The sequence below is a fragment of the Oppia nitens genome, unplaced genomic scaffold (genome assembly GCF_028296485.1).
Source record: "Oppia nitens isolate AA-2021 unplaced genomic scaffold, nextdenovo-longstitch-racon4-pilon3 scaffold3_pilon_pilon_pilon, whole genome shotgun sequence".
Lineage (NCBI taxonomy): Eukaryota > Metazoa > Arthropoda > Arachnida > Sarcoptiformes > Oppiidae > Oppia > Oppia nitens.
In genome coordinates this window covers 3328973-3349968 of record NW_026533221.1, presented here as the reverse complement: position 1 = coordinate 3349968, position 20996 = coordinate 3328973, and the positions used below count along the sequence as shown (strand labels likewise).

General features: G+C 28.5%; 4 protein-coding genes across 5 annotated transcripts; 3 read left to right on the top strand and 1 right to left on the bottom strand.

Moving 5' to 3' along the window:
* The first annotated feature begins 365 nt into the window (after nucleotides 1–365).
* LOC128957494 (very-long-chain (3R)-3-hydroxyacyl-CoA dehydratase 3-like) lies at nucleotides 366–2576 on the top strand. The gene is made up of 8 exons (XM_054303260.1): nucleotides 366–760; nucleotides 854–970; nucleotides 1042–1321; nucleotides 1392–1499; nucleotides 1568–1808; nucleotides 1903–2009; nucleotides 2094–2228; nucleotides 2314–2576. Exons 1-8 carry the CDS (start codon nucleotides 662–664, stop codon nucleotides 2394–2396), a joined length of 1170 nt encoding a protein of 389 aa, XP_054159235.1. The 5' UTR covers nucleotides 366–661; the 3' UTR covers nucleotides 2397–2576.
* A 5142-nt stretch (nucleotides 2577–7718) lies between these two features.
* Nucleotides 7719–9604, top strand: LOC128958407 (uncharacterized). Its single transcript, XM_054304256.1, has 4 exons — nucleotides 7719–8621; nucleotides 8851–8936; nucleotides 9296–9417; nucleotides 9503–9604. The coding sequence occupies exons 1-4, from the start codon at nucleotides 7816–7818 to the stop codon at nucleotides 9602–9604; spliced, it is 1116 nt and encodes a 371-aa protein (XP_054160231.1). The 5' UTR covers nucleotides 7719–7815.
* A 785-nt stretch (nucleotides 9605–10389) lies between these two features.
* Nucleotides 10390–11122, bottom strand: LOC128958315 (protein LLP homolog). Its single transcript, XM_054304155.1, has 2 exons — nucleotides 10847–11122; nucleotides 10390–10774 (listed from the first exon to the last, which is right to left on the bottom strand). Exons 1-2 carry the CDS (start codon nucleotides 10974–10976, stop codon nucleotides 10551–10553), a joined length of 354 nt encoding a protein of 117 aa, XP_054160130.1. The 5' UTR covers nucleotides 10977–11122; the 3' UTR covers nucleotides 10390–10550.
* Nucleotides 11123–11946: 824 nt separating this feature from the next.
* On the top strand, nucleotides 11947–19877 carry LOC128957418 (zinc finger protein 608-like). Of its 2 annotated transcripts, XM_054303173.1 has the most exons (6): nucleotides 11947–13392; nucleotides 13456–13985; nucleotides 15672–15813; nucleotides 15895–19038; nucleotides 19202–19257; nucleotides 19538–19598. In XM_054303173.1, exons 1-6 carry the CDS (start codon nucleotides 12366–12368, stop codon nucleotides 19541–19543), a joined length of 4905 nt encoding a protein of 1634 aa, XP_054159148.1. In that variant the 5' UTR covers nucleotides 11947–12365; the 3' UTR covers nucleotides 19544–19598. The 2 variants fall into 2 exon arrangements, with proteins under 2 accessions (XP_054159148.1, XP_054159147.1); XM_054303172.1 differs by lacking the exon at nucleotides 19202–19257 and having other exon boundaries at nucleotides 19538–19877.
* The last annotated feature ends 1119 nt before the right edge of the window (nucleotides 19878–20996 follow it).

Below are 20996 nucleotides of genomic sequence, written 5' to 3'. Positions count from 1 at the left end.
CCCAAAATGCCAGGCATTTATGGCATCTATTTGGGCATTGCCAGGGCAGGCATTTATTTTCTTAAAACCCTGCTTATATTACTCTACAGTATTATTATAGCTTAAAGTTGTTAACAAATAACATGACAAATATATCATACAATGTGAACCCCAAACAGCAATTGATTGCATAATAGCATTACATCACTGATTTGGCCAACAATTGACTGTATATTTGATAGCAAATAGTAGTAGTGATCCCAAACTCTACTGTTTTTATTCATGTCATGGAATATATTGACACAACTATTGCATTGATTATTAAATACAGTATAAAAATAATAGTCTATTAAATAAAACGTGAATCAAATGTTTTAATAGGAAAAGTGTTAACAACTATTACCCCCAACACTGACCTATCATGTGATGGACAGTTAGATACCAATGTATCTATTATTGTGTAATACGGTATTGGGATCTAATAAAAGTGATTTTAACTACATATGTATTAATACTGTATAATAATATCATTAAAGACATGTGAATGAAGAAGACGTTATTAATTTAAGTGTTGTTTACATTTCAAGTGATATTATAACGGATTTGTATGAAGTAATCAATCAATTGATTGATTTTATTATCAAATCATACAATCAGTTCAATGTATTAATTATTTGATTAAATGGATCCGTCGTCTAATGACAAGAGTTTGAGTCCATTTGTCTATTGGGGACAAAGCAGTGATAAGATTACCCTAAGAGTTGATCTCAAGAATGTCAAGGTTTGAGTTGAATATTATTTTTTGTTAACAAAAATTATATTTAATTTAATAAAATTTTTTAAAAATATATAATTTGTTATCTTCTGTCTATAGAGTCCAACGATTGATTTAAAACACACATCACTTGAATTTCAGGGATCAGGTATCGGTGCCAAAGGTTTTAATGAATACTCATTTAATATAGACTTCTTTGCCGAAGTCAATCCATCGGTAAGGGATGAGCTGTTGTTCAATGATATCTTGATGTGATGATAATGTGGTTGTTTTATCACCGATTTTAGGATAGTTTTTACAAATTAAATGACAGACACATCGAGTTTGTCATCAAAAAGAAGGACAACTTATTGTGGCCGCGACTCTTAGCTTCGGTAGTGAGACCGCAATGGATTAAAGTAGACTTCGATCGGATTCAACCCGAAGAGGAATCGGATGCTGAGGACGACGGCAGTCTAATGGGTCACGAGTTGGATGAGTTGATTCCCAATCAACAAAACTCGTACAGAAATTTTGGACAAAAGGATTTCGGACGACGAAAAAAGTCAATGAATAAAGGATTTAAAGGTTTTTTATAATTTAATTTATTTTGATTTTTTAGTCATCAAATAGTTACTGAAATGAATTATTTATTTAGTTGAAGACTTCAAGAAAAGCTATTTATTTCTATACAATTTGCTTCAATTTGTTGGCTTTCTCTACGTATTTCTTATAATTGCAATCCGTTTTTGCAAAGACGGCATCCGTCAGTTCAATGACTTATTTACGGTAAATGTTTATTTAAAATTATATTAAAAACATTATATTTTTCAGATTCATTTGAATACACATATCAATTGGTGGGAAAAGCGATCAAATTTTTGCATTTAATGCAAATTCTTGAAGTCATACATCCGCTGATGGGATATACTGTTGGAAGTCCTGTTATGCCATTTATTCAACTCAGTGGTCGAGCGCTTATCATATTTATTATGATTGGTTCCGAACCCAAAATCCAGACAAATCCCTGGGTTTCGTATTTATTTATTAGTTACTCTGCTATTGAAATTCTTCGGTATATTAATTAAATAATAATAATAATAATAATAAATCTAATATTATCTATACTTATAGTTTTAAAAATTATCAAATTTTCTTCTATTTATTAGATATTTATATTATATGCTTCACGTATTTAAAGTGAATATATGGTTCATTACGTGGATGCGATACACTGCTTGGGTTGTGAACTATCCGTTAGGATTTGTGTGCGAAGGTTTGTGACAAATAAATTAATAATATTTTTTTTAATTGAGTTTTAATTATGAATTATATATTTTTTTAATTTATTATAATTTAGGAGTCATTTTGTTTGAAAACATTGCATTGTTTGAAGAAAGTCGACGGTTTGCAATAGAGTTACCAAATATGTTGAACTTTTCATTTAATTTTCCAACAATTATTCGCATATATTTGTTAATTGGATTTTTTCCGGGTCAGTATTTTCCATAATTTAGTAAATTTATTAAACAAAAATTATTATTTATTTATATTTAAATTTTTTATTTATTTATTTACAGTCCTTTATTTTATGATGTCTCACATGTATAGACAAAGAGTGAAAGTACTTTATCCGAATCGATCAAAAGTAAAGTCTAATTAAAGCTAAAAAATGGCTCAATTGTAATGATCACTAAATCAATTGGTGGATCAAAATTAATTACCTCATCTATATTCTAATAATCTAAAGATTTATTGATTATATATAATTGGATTACAAATAAATTAATTGCACTCTAAATAATATACGAGATTATTAACAATAAATTCTTTACTATTTTTGTTTACCGATAGCTTTTTAATTTATAATTTAAAAATTTGTTCACAATTTTTATATTTTAAATTCATAAATTAATGATATTTTTTAAAATGCATTTTATTAATGTCTAATATAATATATATATATTGTACAAATTTTACGAAAATTTTTTGTTTTGTTTTTACTTTAAATTTAGTCATATGATTTTTTTAAAAAAAATATATTAAATAAAAAATTTTCTCAATCATTAAAATCTTGAATTTCAAATAAATATATTTTACTTATTATTTCATGATATTTGTAGTACAATTTGTCACAAATTGTATTACATAACAATATTTATCTAAAAAAATGTATCAAAAAGATTTCAATATTTCCCATAATTATATTCACACGAGTATTCCGACACTTATTTATTATGAGAAGTTTATTTGACTGTAAGTCGTTATGCTGTATATAAAAGGGAACGGCCTTTCAAAAAGATACCGTATTTTTTCGGTTTATTTCACATTTAAACAGTATATCTCACACATATGGAGCGCTCAACGATTTGATATAAATTATGCTCAAAAACTGTTTATTTAATGTCAATTTTTATATATATTTATACAAATATCTCATTTTATTATTGAGTGATCAATCATTTGATTTAAATAGATGTCTACAAGAAATTATTATTGTAAATATATATTAAAGTTATTTTATTTATTTATTTATTTAATTTTTTAACAAATAAAAAGTTTTCTAAATGTAAAATTATGAAAAATAATTTTTTGAAAATATATAAATATATGAATGAATGGTAATAATGTTGTCGTTGATCTGTATGTTTTAAGTCAAAACTTTTTGACTAATGTTTTTTAAAACTATTTTTAGACACTTTATTAACAAAAAAAATTTATGATATATATGATATATTTAAATATGTGATGCATATGCTTATATTCCGAGAGCACATTAACTAAAAAAAAAATTTGATTTATAAGTTACATATAATAATTAGGACAACATTTTGTACCATATTTTTTACTGAAATAATTTTTATAAAAATAATATTAACGATCCATTTATGTACAAATAATAACAATAAAAATATCTTATAATTGCTTATATGATTGCCTAAACATTTGGTGGATTGACTTAAAAAAATAGTGAATTATTGTAAAATTCAAAAAATTTCTCTCCCTTTCCCTCTGAAAGTCTCTTTCACTCCACTCTATTAGTCCATTACTTTCAGTGCTAATAATGTGAGACATCTGTCAAATAGATAGGAAAGGGAGAGACAGGAGTTTCAAGAGAGGGGATAGAGAGTGGAGAATGAGAGAAAAGTTGGGAAAAGTTAGTATACAGTATATAATACCGTATGTATGGATGGGAGTTGGGCTCAACACAAGGTCTGAGGTCTGCACAGTGTTGGGTATATATATATATATATATATATATATATAGTATAAATGTGTGTTTTGCACAGGCATGCAATGCAATGCCAGGTGAAGTGAAGCCAGTTTTATCACTGTATGGCTGATCCCACGATCGACGCTCTGTTATGTCAACGGAAACACAAATACGTTGTGTGAGTGAGAGAGAGACACACATACAGACATCCAAATGGTTGTTCCGTTTGAAATGCAACTAACAATCCATTTGCTAACTTCTTGAACAACAAGTCATTCAAAAAAATTTTGTGGTTATTCTGGACTTTAGTTTTAATAAAAGTTTTTTTTTCAAAGAACTTTTATTTCCAAATCAAAACATTATTTTTATTTATTTATTTATTTAATTTTTTTTTTGTTAATTACATCAAACATTACACTTCAGTCACTCTCTTATCGAAAGTTTTTTCTTCCATTGATTTTCTCACAAAAGTTAATATTATATAAACGCCTCAACAATAATAATAATAATCATAAAGTGTTAACCCATTTATCTAAACAACAATTCGTCCCATTTCTCAGTTCAGAAAAAACATACATATACTGTATATATATAATATTTTTTTAAAGTTCAACTCAACAACAAAATTGTAGAGCTTTTCAAAACTTTCAATATATATATATATATATTATTATATGAAATTAAAAATTTGATGCCAATAGTTGTGCCAATTTTTTTTATAATATAATATTTTATAAGTAATATTCATTGAAATATTTTGCTCATTATATTCCGTTTAATTTGTATTTGTTTTGTGTGTGTGTGTTGTGTATATGTCTTGTCTTTTCTCGAAAAGATAACAAATAATAAAATAGTTTTCAAAAAAGTAATAATAAAATAGTTTTAATTTAAAAAAAAAGTTTTAAAGTGACAAATATTTATTTAATTTGTAAAACATTTCTTAGAGAGTGAAGGAAACCTTTTAAAAGCGACATTTCATTCGTCGAGTATCAGCATCTGTGGTAAGTTGAGATCAGTTTACTTTTTAAGCACAAAATTATTGATCACTTATTATTTTTATGACTATTTGTTTGTTGGAAAATACAAACCGCTTTATGATTATGTATTTTGCAAAATATATGATTGTTAGTCAATGCCATCAAAAAACAGTGTACTATTGGGGCGATTGTGCCTATCATTTGACTGTCTCTCTCAATATCTCTCTGTGTGTTTGTGTTTAGTTTTTAGTGTTTATAGTGTTTTAAAATTTATTTTTTATGTAATATTGGGTAAAAATGACTAAACATTCCAATGGTTGAGCCGTTGACCTCAACCCAAACTGTAAGGCAAACAAGTTATCAGTAGTAGTAGTCCTATAACTGGAGATTCACTTTAAATTCAATAAAATTTAAATCATGAGTTTCATACATATATGATATATATATAAAAAATATGTTATAATCAAATCAAATAATTTTTTCTAGTGTATCACTTCCTTAATTCCCGATCCCTCTCTAATAACACTCTCTAAACCCGTGCCCCCAATTAATCATTCATTGCAAACACAATGCAAACACTAATTAAGTGCTGTATTATTATTATTATTAGTTTTATTAATCAAAATTTTTAATATAATATGTATGTATGTTATGAAACAAAATATATTAAATATGAATATTATTATATATACCGTAACATTGTTAAGATTAATCGATAAATTTTTGGTCACTTGATTATATCAGAAAAAAAAGAGTTTTCAATGGATTAAAACAGGTATTAAAATCCCGCCCTAATATTAATAAACTAATAAAATTATTAAAAAAAWCAAACTTATAYTATATAGTTAGCATTTTTAATAATAAAAGTAAATACCACTTAGATTATCAAAAAAATAAAAAATAAAATTCAAGTTTTCACTTTAAAAATATGATTATGTATTCGCTATGAGTTTGTTTTGTTGAGACCTTTTTTTGATGAACATAACTATAATTTCAGTAAAATAATCACATATAAAAGACTGTATGTGTGTATATAATTGTTTGAAACCAAATAAATTCATATTAACTAACCATCTCTAACTTAGACTGCATTTTTAGATAAGAAAGTATTAGTTTTTTAAAATAAATTTTCGGATAAAAATCGCATCCATTGGTTAAGTCAACGATCCTTTGGGAATGGGATCCACTGTAATATGGGATCCATTGCTTCTGCGAAACACTTTAATTATTGATAACTTTCCAATAATATTAATCTTCTTTTTTTAGGTATTTAAAGTATTGAATAGCTTTAAGCTAATTGTGTGTCTGTGTGTGTCTGTGTTTGAATTTTTATTATAATATCATTTACTTGTAATAGCATATAAAACATAGTACTGTATATTATACAGTGTATAATATTCAATAATTGGAAATTTAATAAATTAATGAGAATTGATATTATAATTTCTATGTAATAATTCAAAATACTTGAATACAAAAACAAATTAATAATTTAAAATTATAATTTGTTAGTTATTTATAGAATAATTTTGTCATATCTAAAAAAAATTCGTTAATAAATTATGATAATTTTTATGTTTTAAAAGATTATTATTATCTAAATAAATCTTATTAAAAAATATATTTAAAAAAAATATGAATAATAATATTTTGAATTTAAATTTTGTAAAAATTTATATTTATATCAAAAATCTTTTTTTAGGTTATGACAATAAAATATAAATTATACACAGAGAATAAATAAGATTATTACTATTAATATATTTTTTAACATTACATAATAATGAAATAATTGAGTTTAGATTTTGTGAAAATTGTTTTTTAAGTACCGGTGTATGTCGTGTAGTGTGTATTAATAGTGTAGAAGTAGATTAAAATAACTTTTTAAAAAAAGTAGACTAATTATTGATCGATTGTACACTGAAATCATCATTAAATGTTTATTATTATTATTATTATATGAAATGCAAAAAAAACTAAAACAGTGTCATACACCATAATTTATAGTTAGATTGCATAATATTTAATACTATCTATAGATTTTCAAATAATAATAATAATAAAAGTAATAATTTATTTAAATACTTGTATATATTCATTGCGTTGTTATGTTTGCTATAATTGGGGAGTATTTTTGCAGATATTTACTGTTATATAATATTGTGTTAGAAATTTAAAAAAAACATGATTTTATTGCTTGAAAAAGACATTTTCGTTTCAATTGAATAATTTAAAATCAGACTAAAAAATCTAAAGTAAAATGAAATAATTTTTTTTAAAGCTATCAAATTCAAAAAGTGGGCGTTAAGTTGGCTTTAAAAAAAAATTATCGTCCATTTAAGCAAACAATCATTTTGTGCTTAATTTTTTAGGGGTTTTTTAAAATGATTGAGTGTATGACTCAATCAGATTGAAGTAAATTAAGAGTTTTTTTGGCAAATATTTTTCAATCATTATATTATATACAGTATATATTGCTCTATAATTAAATATCATTTATTTATTTATTTTTTCTAAATCGTTAAAATTGAAAAACTTTTTATTATTATTATTATTATTAGGGCCTTCCAGAGGCTAACATACAGTGCGAAATATATCGTATTAAAGACAACACTCCTGGTTCGTGAATGTACCTACAGTTCCCCTCCCAAATCAGTGAGATGTGCTAAAAGAAGTTTTCCAAAATGTAAATTACAGACAACTGTTTTTTTTGCTCAACTATTATAATCACATTTTACTTAATATTGTGGTGTGCAATGAATTTATTATTCAGTTGTGTGATATTGGTATTGTTTTTCAATACAATTCAATCATTAAAAAATAACTAATTTGTGTGTTTTGCACCAAAAAATATATATCGAAGAAGAGAGGATCGCCTATTTTAACGCCAAATGCCAGCAAATAGCCATACTATACACAGCCAGACGCCACACGCGTCTCCGTATAATTACGAGAGAGTGGGCACTGTCTCACCCACAGTCTCACCCACTGGTGCGACGACGACAACACATATACATACATCTCCTGTCAACCACCATCAGCGCCAGTACTCATCGGTGCTGCTTAATGGACATGTAATGAATGGAAACATATCATCGGGACGTCATACAGTCAACAACAACTCTATAGTTTATTCAAATGGCAGACCAAATGGTGGTATATCTCCGAGAAAGATATCGCCAAATATGTCCAAAGATGCCAATAATATTACTGTGACGTCTACCTCAAAGCAACCACTGCTCGACATATCGCGAACAGCCAACGGTTATCCAACTAGTCCTATACTAAACGGTTCCCGATTGGGACCGCACTCACCGAAAGCCAGTGCTAACTCTAATGATAACTCAAACAGTGATTCGACAATCAGTGGTCACGGTTTGCACGAAGTATTAGCCTCATTGGCACTGATGTGTCTTTTATCACTATTGATGGCATTTTTGGCGCTCTTCTTCTTGCAAAAGTCGTGTCCCTTAAGTTCACTGACGGACAGCAATGAAAGTGCAGAAAATGTTTCAAAAGCTCACAAACTTTTGAGCCAACGATTCGTTAGCAATACTAAAGAATATGTTCGTGTGTTTCAAATATCAGTCTCATTGAGCACATTAACCATCTCTCTAGACCTCTGCTGTCTATTTGTTTCGTGTATACAATTTTTGTCTGCCGTTAAGCTCATGAAGACACCATTTGGACACAAGAGGTATAAACGATATAAACATAACATTTATTTTTTTTAAAAAAATAACTTATAATTTAGTATTTAAAAAAATCTTAGAAAATATTATAAAGTTTTGGTTTGACATCTACATTATGTAGTTGTTGTTAACTAATAGTATTATTAGTCAATTATATATGATTTGTTTGTTTATTTATTTTGAAATCTATTTATATAATTAGTAAATTGTATTATTATTATTGTTTTTTTGCAGAACTTATGAGTTCTTGAAGAAGACATCTCATATAAGAGTGGCGGCTGTCGGCGCTTTCCTCATCTCAATCCCCATATTTTTTACCGGTAATAATAATAATAATAATAATAATAAAAATGTCATAATAGTCATTCAAATTGTTTAACCCTATTTTGAAAATATAAGTATCTTTTAAGATATTTTTTGGGATATTTCCACAAAATATTTTAATTATCGTTTGTAAGCAAAAAAAATATGTTAATACTCTCTAACTTTAAATATTATTTTGAGTGACAGCTATAAGTAATATCTACAGTATATGTTATGAAAATATTTTAACCAATTTTTATTTTCTTAATTTCCTTAATTTTTTCTTTAAAAAAATAGGAAATGACTAACAAAATAAATATTATCTTTAAATAAAATAATTGTTATCTTTCTCTCACTATTTTTTTTAACACATTAGGGGTTATATTGTTTACATTTGTCAACTTTGATGAAGTGCCAGCTCTGGCCACTAGTGTTATCATCGGATTAGCCATTGTTTTCTGTGGCATAGCATCCGTACAAAATGTTTATCTCTGGCAGGTATGTTAAATATACACACATATAATAAATAATATTATTTTTAATAACCATTTTTTTGTTTATCCAATTAAATTAATCAATTTAGTGGGAAAAGACAAAAGCGAGTCAAGAATTATCGGAAAGTCGTTTAATTAATTTAAGAGATTCTGGTTTTATACCAAACATTGAATTATCAACTCTTGTGTGATCTTTATATAAACCATTTAATTATTAATAACTCGTTTTTAATTTTTTAAAAATTCATTTTAATTTTGTTATTTTTTGTATAGTTTTTTTTTGGTACAAATGTTATTAAATTGTAAATATATAAATATATATATTAATATAATTATGTGTATTATTATAGATTAAAAAAGTCATAAATTTAATGGTGAATTCAAAACTGTTCCGTTATTTAAATGCGAGTCATTTAAAATTAAATATACAAATATTGTAATAAAAGCACATATATTTTTGTCATAAAATAAATTATTTACCGATAATATTCGATAATTAAACACACAATAAATTAAATATTTAATATGTATTAAATAAAAATTGATTATCCAATTAAATTATAATCTAATTAGTTATGTTTTAGCTTATAAAAAACAAATTGATTGTCGATGTGTGCAAGTTTACAATGATATGCAATCTATAACTTTAGCGTAGTTAGCAAAATAAATATCCTAATTTATATCTTAACATTGACATAAACAAATAACTAAATTTTATGCAAAAATTTATGACAACTATATTTTTTTTATCAATTTGATGAATATATTCAACAAAATATATACTATATATATGCCAACCGGTTTGTCAATTATTTTCAATAAACATTAAATGATAGATAGTGTATAATTATATTTTATTCAATTTATTTAAATAATTTGATAAATAATATATCATATTATTGATAAATAGTAAATTAAATAACTTGATTAAAATTAATTTACAAATTTATAGCAATAATTTATTTAATGTGTTTACATTTAGAAACTGCTATTAATTATTGTATAGCATATGAGTTAATATTTTTTATATTCATATTATTTTTAATAATAAAAGGTTTAATTAACTCCGTCTCTAATTACTCGTCAAAAAAAATTATAAAATCATATATAATATACAAAACTATAACATAATTAACATTACTTTCGCTTATTCTTAAGTCTCAATTTACCACTTTTTTGTCGTTTCTTAATCTCGCGTTTGTTCATCCACTGCGGGTATTGTCCAAATTGGTCGCGCAATGTCTTCTTACTTCTGGACGCTTCTCTTTCCAAGATATTTGTTGTCATTGGTTCCGATTCAGTCTCTTCCGCTGTTTGTTTGTTACTACCAATTGGTTTCATTTCAACGTCTTTGGCACTCTCTGTAGACAAACAAATGAATAAATAAAATCCAATGWATGGATCAGATTATTGACAATAAAATTGACACAAACCTCTTGCAATCTCTTTTTGTTTGCTTATCTCAACGATTGACAACAATTTCTTTAACTCTTTCTCTCCATATTTTACTCTCTTAACTGATCTCATCTTACGTTTCCATTTGCTTCTTAAGCTCTTTGCCATTGTTGTTGTTGTTGTTGTTGTTGTTGTTAATCAATATCACAAACCAATTTGATCCACAAATTTAATAGACGTTTAACTAGTATTTCAATGCTTAGGATATTTAATACATGTGTTGTCGACACACGTGTTATCACTTGATATTGACATCTATTGGTTGAATATAACAATAAAATAGAACACAAATGGTATTATAAATGCTGTAACTATTAGAGTAACCAATAATACAGGTGTCGTCTATAAGTATACTAATATAATATTGTATTACAATATTAAATCATTAATTAAATCATCTATAGTTAAATACATGTAAATCATTAGCATATATATATTTTATGACTACTGTATAATTAAAATATATAACAAATTTCAATATATTAACTAAAAAACAATATATACAGGTCTACAAAAATGTGACATTGATCACTCTAATTGATAACTTTTTCAATACACTGTATTGAAGCCAATGATAAACACAATGAGACAGAGAGTGTGTGTATGTAATCAAGAAACTAATCGATGGCTAAAATGTTTAAATAACTTAAAGACACGAAAATTAAACATAAATTAATTGACAAAAATATATATCAAAATTTTTAGTCCATATTTGCTGTAATTATTAATTAATAAATGTTAGATAAAAATGAATGTAAAGTCAATAACTATAAGACTTATTAACGTAATGTATGAATGAATGATAACTTTTTGTCTGTTGAAAGGCTATGTGTTGTAAACCACACCCAATACAGTCGTGTGAATCACAATTTGTTTGACAAACGAAAACCTATTGCTTCGTATAGTGTTTGCTGTGAATGAACTGTTAGTACTCAATGAAGTGATGGGCGGAGTTTGAGTTTGATTTGTTGTTGTATTTATGAGTATTGGTTAGTATGTGTGTTGTTTGCAGTGGTGTTCTCTCTCTTTGTTTGCAATATTTAACGCCATTTACAGTGTGTTTGTGACACACACTCAGTAACTGACTATCAGATGACAACTCAATTGTTAGTCTAAATCAATGGTTTGTATTATTTCTAATACATTATAACAATGTCTGCATTATTACTACAACATTGTGAACACTATTACTATACAAAACATTGATTAGCATTTGGAATGCAATCGAATGCAACACTAATTGAGTTTTGTTTTTGTGTTTTGATTTGATTTGTTTGAATGCAATCAATGGTTGCATAAGTGTTGAGTCAATTAAACCAATAATATTAGTGATGTTTTGTACTGTGATTAACAACAAGTCATAAGTCAACCAAAAATTTTTTGCTAATTTATTATCACTGAAAACACGTCGTCTGTATTGTGGTGTATGTGTTGTCGATATAGACAAATGTTGTCTTCAAGTGGTCTCCAATTGATGGACGACCACAACGAAGATCAATGAAAGAGAGCACCGGTAAGGATGGCCACCGATTACGGGTGGCTATAGATGCCAACAAGTGCTCACTTAATAAAGACTGTGACACAACAACAACAACAATACCGCAATCATCGCATCCCGCGGTCATCATCAGCAACAACAATACCAATCATTCATTGCATATCACAACACCGTCATCGACATCATCGACAGTTACCACAACTGCATTAATCACTGCAAACCCTTGTCCTTCCAAAGCAAACAAAGCCACGCTTTCGCCAAAAATAGATCCCATAAACAAAGCAAATACTGTCAGAAACAATAGTCTGAAGGGTACTGCACTTTCAGGTGATAGCAAAAGCAGTTCTTCTTCTTCATGCAATCCAATCGCCACTAATTTTGACGACGATTACAACGAATGGGAACTCGGAATCGGAGATCTCATTATTGATTTGGATGCAGACATTGAACGACAAACCAATGATAAAAGTGGTCAAAGTGTAGCAAATACTAAGACATTGCAAACAAAGAATTGTGATTCTTCTGTAAGCGGATTAACCGATCATTTCATTAATAATAAAAGTGGTTTAGAGGTAAGCAAATTGAGCGCCGGAAACATAAACAGTGCCACTAAAGCCATGTCAACTAACTCTAAATCGCGCACTGGTTTGGCAAATACCAGTCCCATTAGCTCGGGTAATATGTCTTCATCAGCATCATTGCAACCTCATGGTCATCACCATCACCACCATCATCATCATCACCACTCTAGTGGTTCATCAAACTCATCTTCATCTTCGACATCCACTACTGGTTCCTTATCGTCAACACCATCGGTAGCTCCCAGTGTCGAGCATTCAGCCATTGTTGACAAAGGACTTAAAATGAAGATTAAACGTAAAAATATCGGCGGAAAGTCTTGTGAAACTAAACACGAGATCGTATCCTCAGATATAAGCTCTACGAAGTATGTCTTGTCAAGAGATAGCAACTCTGGGACTGCTTCAGTCAATTCAAACATTGGTTCCACTGCTGACCACAATCAGGGTATGTCTTTAGCAAACAAATTATCTAACATTTATGATAACATTATTTATTTGTTTTATACAGACTCTAAGTCAAGTAAACATTCAAATAAAGGCAAAAGTAGTCATAAAGACAAAAAGGATAAGAATAGAGATAAAGATAGAGATAAGGAAAGAGACAAAGACAAGGATAAGCCAAGTAGTGGTTCAGCAAATAGTGCTAACAGTATTAATAACAACATCACTAGTAGTGGTTCAACGTCTGCAACAAACAAATGCAATTCATCGACATTATTGTCATCTAAATTATCTGCCACTAAACCAAGTGAAGTGAACGGATCACTAGGAGTCAGTACTAAGACTGACTGTCCGACCGCATCAAACCAAACCACTTCTCATAGTATATCCACTATGAGCTCTAATTTCAATTCAAGTACACAGATCTCACGTGTAAACCCATCGTCGTTGTCATCTTCGACATCATCTGGTATGTCATCAAACACATTAACGTTGAAGTATTCATCGGCTTCACTGAACCCAACTGTGATCTTAAGAACGGACGAATTGGCAAAAAATATGCCATCACCTCATAAAAAGATGAAACTCGATGTTAAGGTATGTCATATTTTTTATTTTATATAATTTTTATGCATTATTTAAACACCAATAAGCATTAATAATAGATGAAACTACCAATTGTATTATTATTATTATTTGTTTAAAATATTGTTAAACTTATTTGTATTACAAAGCCATACAAATTTTGTTGTTTTTACTGCAATAATTTGCTTGAAATAAATGGCATTGTATTACAACATTATGACAATTGCTATATTTTGAAGCAATATTCAAATACTAAATTGTAGTAAAAATTAATATTTAATGAATATTTTTCATGTAAGAGGATTGCCAACAATATTTGTTACTAAAATAAATAAAATAAAGCATAGATACATAAATATTTAATTTTTAGCATTAGTCACATTAAATGATCTGTATAAATATTTGTACTGTTTTATTTTATAATAATCATATTATTATTTATTATTATTACCGGTATTATGTTATTAACGGTGAAAACTTTGATTTTTATGTCTATTTATTTATATATTTTTAAAAACTGCTGAATTTGAAAACTGATTTTTGATTAAGTTTCCCATTAACCCCACCCTAGTTTCAAATATTTTTATTAATATTTTTAATGATAATTTATACAGTTTTTGTTGTTGACAAATTTACATATTGAGTTATGTACAGTAGCATATTTTTGTTATTATTATAATTATCTATTTGAATGATCAATTAGTTAATTTAATGATATGGTAAATTAAATATTTAATAAAAAAAATATTTAAAGTATTTGTATTGACATTGTTTATAGTCTGATAAACAAATATTTTTGTTAATTAACATGTCAATGGATATTTAGATTTTTATTTATTTTATTTGTAAACAAATAAGTTATCTAATATTAATATATACATAAACTTGTAATGCAATACATATAAAGTCATAAATAATGATTAAGCATTAATAGATATATTGTCGAAAATAGTATATTATTCAATGATTTACTTTGTTCTCCAAAATTATTTTGTCTGATTTAAAAAAATAATAAATCTGATATATTTATACTGTATATTATATAAACAGATATACTTGTATATGTCTTATAGGATTTATAGTATTATACAGTAAAAGTGCACTTTGAACCATAAAGTATATTATTTGTTAGTTTAACGCATGATTTCAAATATATAGTCTGGTTATGTTTTAAATAATAGTCACAATTGTTAACGTTTTTTACAAGATATATAAATTTTGATCAATGATTTAATACAGTATAGTTAATATCCTTTAAATATAATTATTAATTCCAATGTTATTATTATTAAGTGTTTTGTTTAAATAAAATATTTATTAAATAATTTACTATTAACTCACACTTATGGTAATTATTTTATGAGTACTTATACTTAGAATATATAATAAACATATTCTGATTACATAAATATAAATTATATATTTATATTTAAATAATATATAAATTATGACCACATGAATGATTTTTACTTATTTAGTTGATTTTTGGTTGTTTTGTTGAATGACTTATCATATTATGTGTATGTGTCTAACCTAACTGTGCGAATTGCACTCTGTGCTGTATTTAGTCAATAAATCAGTTCAATTTTAACTTTTCGCCAAATTAACAGTTGATTTAAAGCTATTTTAATATATTTTAGTTGTCTATTTTCAATGACACAAAATACTAACTTTAAATGTCATAATTTTTATTTCAAGTCCGATGAAAATATATCGGCCACCCGAGACATGGGTACATCGACCAGTGTCGGCACTATTACCGAACCCGACTGTTTGGGTCCCTGTGAACCGGGAACTAGTGTTACACTTGAAGGCATTGTATGGCAGGAAACTGAAGGAGGTATGTATTTGTGCAGTAATTTTGTTGAGATATTATTGATTATATAATTATGAATTAATAATGATTTCAATAAAACAATAGGTGTGTTAGTGGTGAACGTGACTTGGAGAGGAAAGACATACGTGGGAACGTTATTGGACTGTACTAAACATGATTGGGCGCCTCCCAGGTTTTGTGAGTCACCCACTAGTGATATTGAGTCCAAAAGTAACAAAAACAGTCGCGGAAAGAGGTCTCGTGCCTCAAACAATGAGTTGTCAACAGACAATAGGTCTGTTCAAAGCAAACTACGCAATGGAAAGGGTCGAAGAACAGCAAACTCTGGATTTACTGTTCCGGCCAGTCCTGCTAAGAGTGATAGTGGCGCGACATCCACTTCAAAACGAAAGGGAAGACCATCGGACTTGGAATTAAGTCCAGTTAATGATAATTTAAACAATAAGGGAAGTAAAAGGAATAGATCTCAAACTCGTAACACTCCCACACCGAGTACTTCTAGTGAACCCAACACTCCCGTGGCTCAGCCATCATCACCTGTGCTGATTGAATGTCCCGAACCTAATTGTAACAAAAAATATAAACACATTAATGGTCTTAAATATCATCAAACGCACGCCCACTGCCATAACGAAATCAATAGCAACTCTGTTGATGGCAACTCCACAAAGGACACGACACTTGCATCAGACACTGAGGATAATAATCTCGATTCGCCGAGTCTACCATCGAGTCCTAATCGCATGAATTATGACATTACACCCGAACCTAATGACAATTTGTCTACTATGGCATCCGTTGCCAACGATTCAAATGATGTAACAATGAGTGATGTGATGAAAAGTGATGACAACAATGCGTCAAGTAGTTCGGGCAATACGACCACTACCTCACTAGCAAACAGTGCCAATACATTCCTAGTCTCGAATCAGCCCACTTATGTCGATCAGAACAGTTCAGATAAATCGATAAACAAACCATTAACTCCGGGACCCATTAACGATACCAATTTAAAGATCAGTCAACCGCAACCTAATAATGATTTGAGTGACTCTAATAATGTTTCTAATAGTGAGGGCTTAAAGAAAGAGAAATCTAAACACAAAAAGAAAAGTAAAGATAAAGATCGTGACCGAGAAAGAGATAAAGATAAGGATAAAAAGTCATCAAATGATAACTCATCCAATTCGGGTAATACTTCTATTTCAGACGTGAAGTTTACACATAAACCGATTGAGTTATCTAAAAGTGATAACGAAGTGACTGATGGCCCGCCATTGGGTTCATTAGACACACCAACAGCTAAAGATGTGTTCACTAGTGTTGATTTAATGAGCAATACTTCAACAAATTCAAAATCTTTAAAATTTGACTCAAATAACTCGTTGGTGACAAACGATAGTAAATTGAGATCAACCGAGACATCGATCGAAAACGTTGGAAGTCCGGCCTATTCGGACATATCGGACGCCAACGACACAATTCCTAATGATAGCAACGATATGATGGAAACCATAGATAAACCTGAAGACAATCTGACTGTTGAGAACACAAATCTTGATATTTCGAGTCAAAGTTCGCCAAACTTTAGACTTTATCCATATTTTAATCAGTCATCATATTTAATGCCTGTCAGTGCTTCCAATCCTTCTACTGAGTCTCAGAGATCATCAGCATCTGGTCTATCGGATAGCAATAAAAACAACGAAACTGACTTTTCACACTCAGTGGCCGGTTCTGCTAAACGGCCGCGTATTAACTCAGACCAAAGCGATAAACGATCTGATGATTCATCATCAACTGCGAAGAATATATCTGATTCATCATCTTTACCATCGACTACTCCACCAGAAAATGTTCAAGACTTTGCATCGCTTCCTCCCGGATATCCATACGCAATGTCATATATGCAAAGATATCCAGGATTTCCAATTGATCCTAACTATCACATGCATCTAATGGCTACTGATCCAGTTTATAAGGAACAGTGTGAACGATATATGGAACAGGAAACGAGAGATAGACATTTCAAAGAACAGTCAGACAAAGAGAAATTTTTGCCGTTAAATAAAACAATGGACTCTCACAGCAAACAATCCTCTAAATCATCAATTGGTCCAAATATAAGACCTTCTTCTCAACCACCGAAAAGTGATGTTTCATTTGACACAAATCCGATTTCGACAAATATTAAAGATAAACAAAGTGAAAATCGACAGATTCTTAAAGAAAATATAGAACTCAAATCCCAAATGGATGCCCAAAACAATAAGAACCGATTGAGTGGTCAACCAAGTAGTTTGTCGGCCACTCCATTCGGTCCTATGTTTGATCCCCGACATTGTGAAGACCAATCAAAACGTTATTTTATGGACAGTTTGATTGAACACCAGAACAATAAATCTGATTTAGAGAAACACATGAACGCAGTGATCGGTCCGCCGCCGCTACTCAAGGATGGCATCAGTCGTTCAAAGTCTGACTCATCTAAAAGTTCCAGTCATAAGCATTCGAGTTCTCCATTACTCTCTAGTCCTAAACATAAAGACAATAATCTTAAAAAAGATGAAAAGGACGATAAAATTAAGACAAAACTCAAAGAAGAGGGCATAAAGCCGACTATGGAGACAACTGGACCGCCACCTCCGCCCACTGCTAATGGCTACTACTTTAATCCATCGTATCTAACGCCACACTTCTCACCATTTGATCCCTCACATCCCATGTTTAGAGCTAACTCCATGAGCCCAGTAATGATGGGAAATCCTTATTCTGGACCATATCTTCCGCCACAACTGCGCTATCATATGTCTCCAGTAGCACCTCCCAGTCCAATTGGTTCGTTAGATATGCCGGGTCCACAACCTATTAACCCACCACCGAATGATCCACTCGTCTCCAAAATGCATTCAAGTGCATCAAATCCCGTCCCACATTTTGGGTCACATAAAATACATGAACTTCAAGATAGAGCTTTAATATCTCCTACCGGCGCCTCAAATACTGGTCCTCATTTACAATCATCATCGAAACCACCAAAACCCGGTACTATACCAGTGCCCGGTTCTAAAACTATGAACTTGTCTGATGTGTCGAATGCTGATCGCAAAGAGGAGTCGGCCGACAAGTCAACTGATAGACAACGGTCACCACCACCTCAACGACACCTTCATACACATCATCACACACACGTGGGAGTTGGGTATCCCATATATGATCCATATAGTGGTATGTTTACTAAAAAATTGTTTGTTTTTTAACTAAATTATTTATATGCATGTATTTGCCATAAATAGCTTCAATGATATAATAAATGATTTATTTGTTGTGAAGCCCTATCTTCAGGACTTCTTGTTATAAACATTTAAAATAAATTTCAATTACCTTTTAGTGGCACCGAATTGGAAACAATCACAAAATCAATCACATCTTTCTTATAGGATTATGGTATGACTCACGAGTATTCAGACAATAGTAGTCACAATCAGTTACACAATTAGCAGTTTAGGGCAAACCATTATTATTAGACAAACAGCTATTGCTAAGGCTTCACAACAATAACTTATAGAAAACTTTTAGCAAAAAAAATATATTTAAATTGCTTTTGCTTTGGGTTTTAATAGTTAATAATTTGGTTGTCTTTCGCTGCTTTTCTGTATTGTATCTGATATGTTACTCAACTAATTAATTGAAATATTAATGAAATATTTGATGTATTGATTTACAGCAATGATCGTAAGTCACGCGGCGTCGGCATCGGTAGCTATTCCACACCCGTTTGTCCCGAAATGACTTCATTGACAATAATATTGTTTCAAAACAAATGTTTTAATGATTAGATTTCAAATTTACAATTGGTTTATGTTTTATAACATTTAATGCCTAAAAAGACTCATTTCTGACTATTTTTTTTTATCAAATTAGTCGATAAATGATTTTTTAATTTATATTTTTTATCATTTTTTTTATTTATTAGACATCAATAATGCATTATATTAATTGTCTAATTGTTGTGATTGAATGCATACTATTTAGTTGACTGAACGCCACAACGATATATATAAAAACCACGATTTTGATTAACAAAACTTTTATATACAATTTATTGGTGTTATGAGTGATATTATTAATTAATTGTAATTATAGATTATTAGATACAATTAACCACATAATACAAACCAAAAAATAAGATAACAAAAAAATACAAACACAATTGTAAACTTATTTTTGATATCAAAAGTTTGAATAATACTAATATAATAATAATTTATAATATAAAAAATTATTATTATAACAGTATATGTAATTAAAAAATATACTTTAATAATAGTATTATAAATCATTTGTTAATTTATAATGGTTTTTGATTGAAAACCAGTATTTTTGTCCCTAAAAAGTTTTTTCTATGCCTTTATTTTTATCTTTTTTTAATTAATGCACATTTTTAGTGAATCTATGATATATATTATATAAATATACTGTACATTTAAGGTATTATCAAATTATATATATATTATTATTAATATTAATGATATCAAGAGTTTGTTTGAGAAATCTTTAGGAGGATTACATAACCGTTATTACAATTGTTGTCTAAAGACTTTTAATTAATAATCTCTTTTTTAGTGCCATTTAATTATAAGATAAGTAAACAAAAAAAAAGAATTGTTTTATCATTTATCTCACATTCCGATAGACAGGAATGATATTCAATGATAGCATTTTGTAAATATTTTTTTTAATTATTAGAAATACCCATTAATTGATTGAAAAAACAGCAAATAAGTCATGAAATTTGTATATAAAATATCATTGTTTACTGAGAATTGTTTTATCAAGTTTTTTGATCATTTTTGTAAATTCAATGGATTTTATTGTAAAAAAGTGGATTTTTTATAATTACTTAAAGACAAAAAGCATGTTATGATCAAATTTGCCTCATTTTTAATAATAAATTATTCAATTTTAATGCAACATTTTCTTGCATATCCTATTATTATACAATTTTTGTGATTTTTACAATACATTATAAAATTGTATATTAATTGTTTGTCAATTTGCTTGTATTGACGTTAATTTATATATTATAATGTGTTAAGTTAAATGATTATTAACTTAATTTTGACGGAACTCATAAAAATATTCAAAAAAATCATAATTTAAGAGATATTGATTGATAGATAAGT

What these genes read in the sequence shown, in the direction of transcription:
- LOC128958315 (XM_054304155.1), bottom strand. Translation starts at nt 10,976, where the DNA reads ATGGCAAAGAGCTTAAGAAGCAAATGGAAACGTAAGATGAGATCAGTT. An exon ending in ACAAAAAGAGATTGCAAGAG is followed by an intron (nt 10,775 to 10,846) that starts GTTTGTGTCAAT and finishes GTTTGTCTACAG; the next exon opens with AGAGTGCCAAAGACGTTGAA.
- LOC128957494 (XM_054303260.1), top strand. Translation starts at nt 662, where the DNA reads ATGGATCCGTCGTCTAATGACAAGAGTTTGAGTCCATTTGTCTATTGG. An exon ending in AATGAATAAAGGATTTAAAG is followed by an intron (nt 1,322 to 1,391) that starts GTTTTTTATAAT and finishes TTATTTATTTAG; the next exon opens with TTGAAGACTTCAAGAAAAGC. An exon ending in TTTTTGCAAAGACGGCATCC is followed by an intron (nt 1,500 to 1,567) that starts GTCAGTTCAATG and finishes TATATTTTTCAG; the next exon opens with ATTCATTTGAATACACATAT.
- LOC128958407 (XM_054304256.1), top strand. Translation starts at nt 7,816, where the DNA reads ATGCCAGCAAATAGCCATACTATACACAGCCAGACGCCACACGCGTCT. An exon ending in ACACCATTTGGACACAAGAG is followed by an intron (nt 8,622 to 8,850) that starts GTATAAACGATA and finishes GTTTTTTTGCAG; the next exon opens with AACTTATGAGTTCTTGAAGA. An exon ending in AATCCCCATATTTTTTACCG is followed by an intron (nt 8,937 to 9,295) that starts GTAATAATAATA and finishes TTAACACATTAG; the next exon opens with GGGTTATATTGTTTACATTT.
- LOC128957418 (XM_054303172.1), top strand. Translation starts at nt 12,366, where the DNA reads ATGAAAGAGAGCACCGGTAAGGATGGCCACCGATTACGGGTGGCTATA. An exon ending in CACTGCTGACCACAATCAGG is followed by an intron (nt 13,393 to 13,455) that starts GTATGTCTTTAG and finishes TGTTTTATACAG; the next exon opens with ACTCTAAGTCAAGTAAACAT. An exon ending in CATATATGATCCATATAGTG is followed by an intron (nt 19,039 to 19,537) that starts GTATGTTTACTA and finishes ATTGATTTACAG; the next exon opens with CAATGATCGTAAGTCACGCG.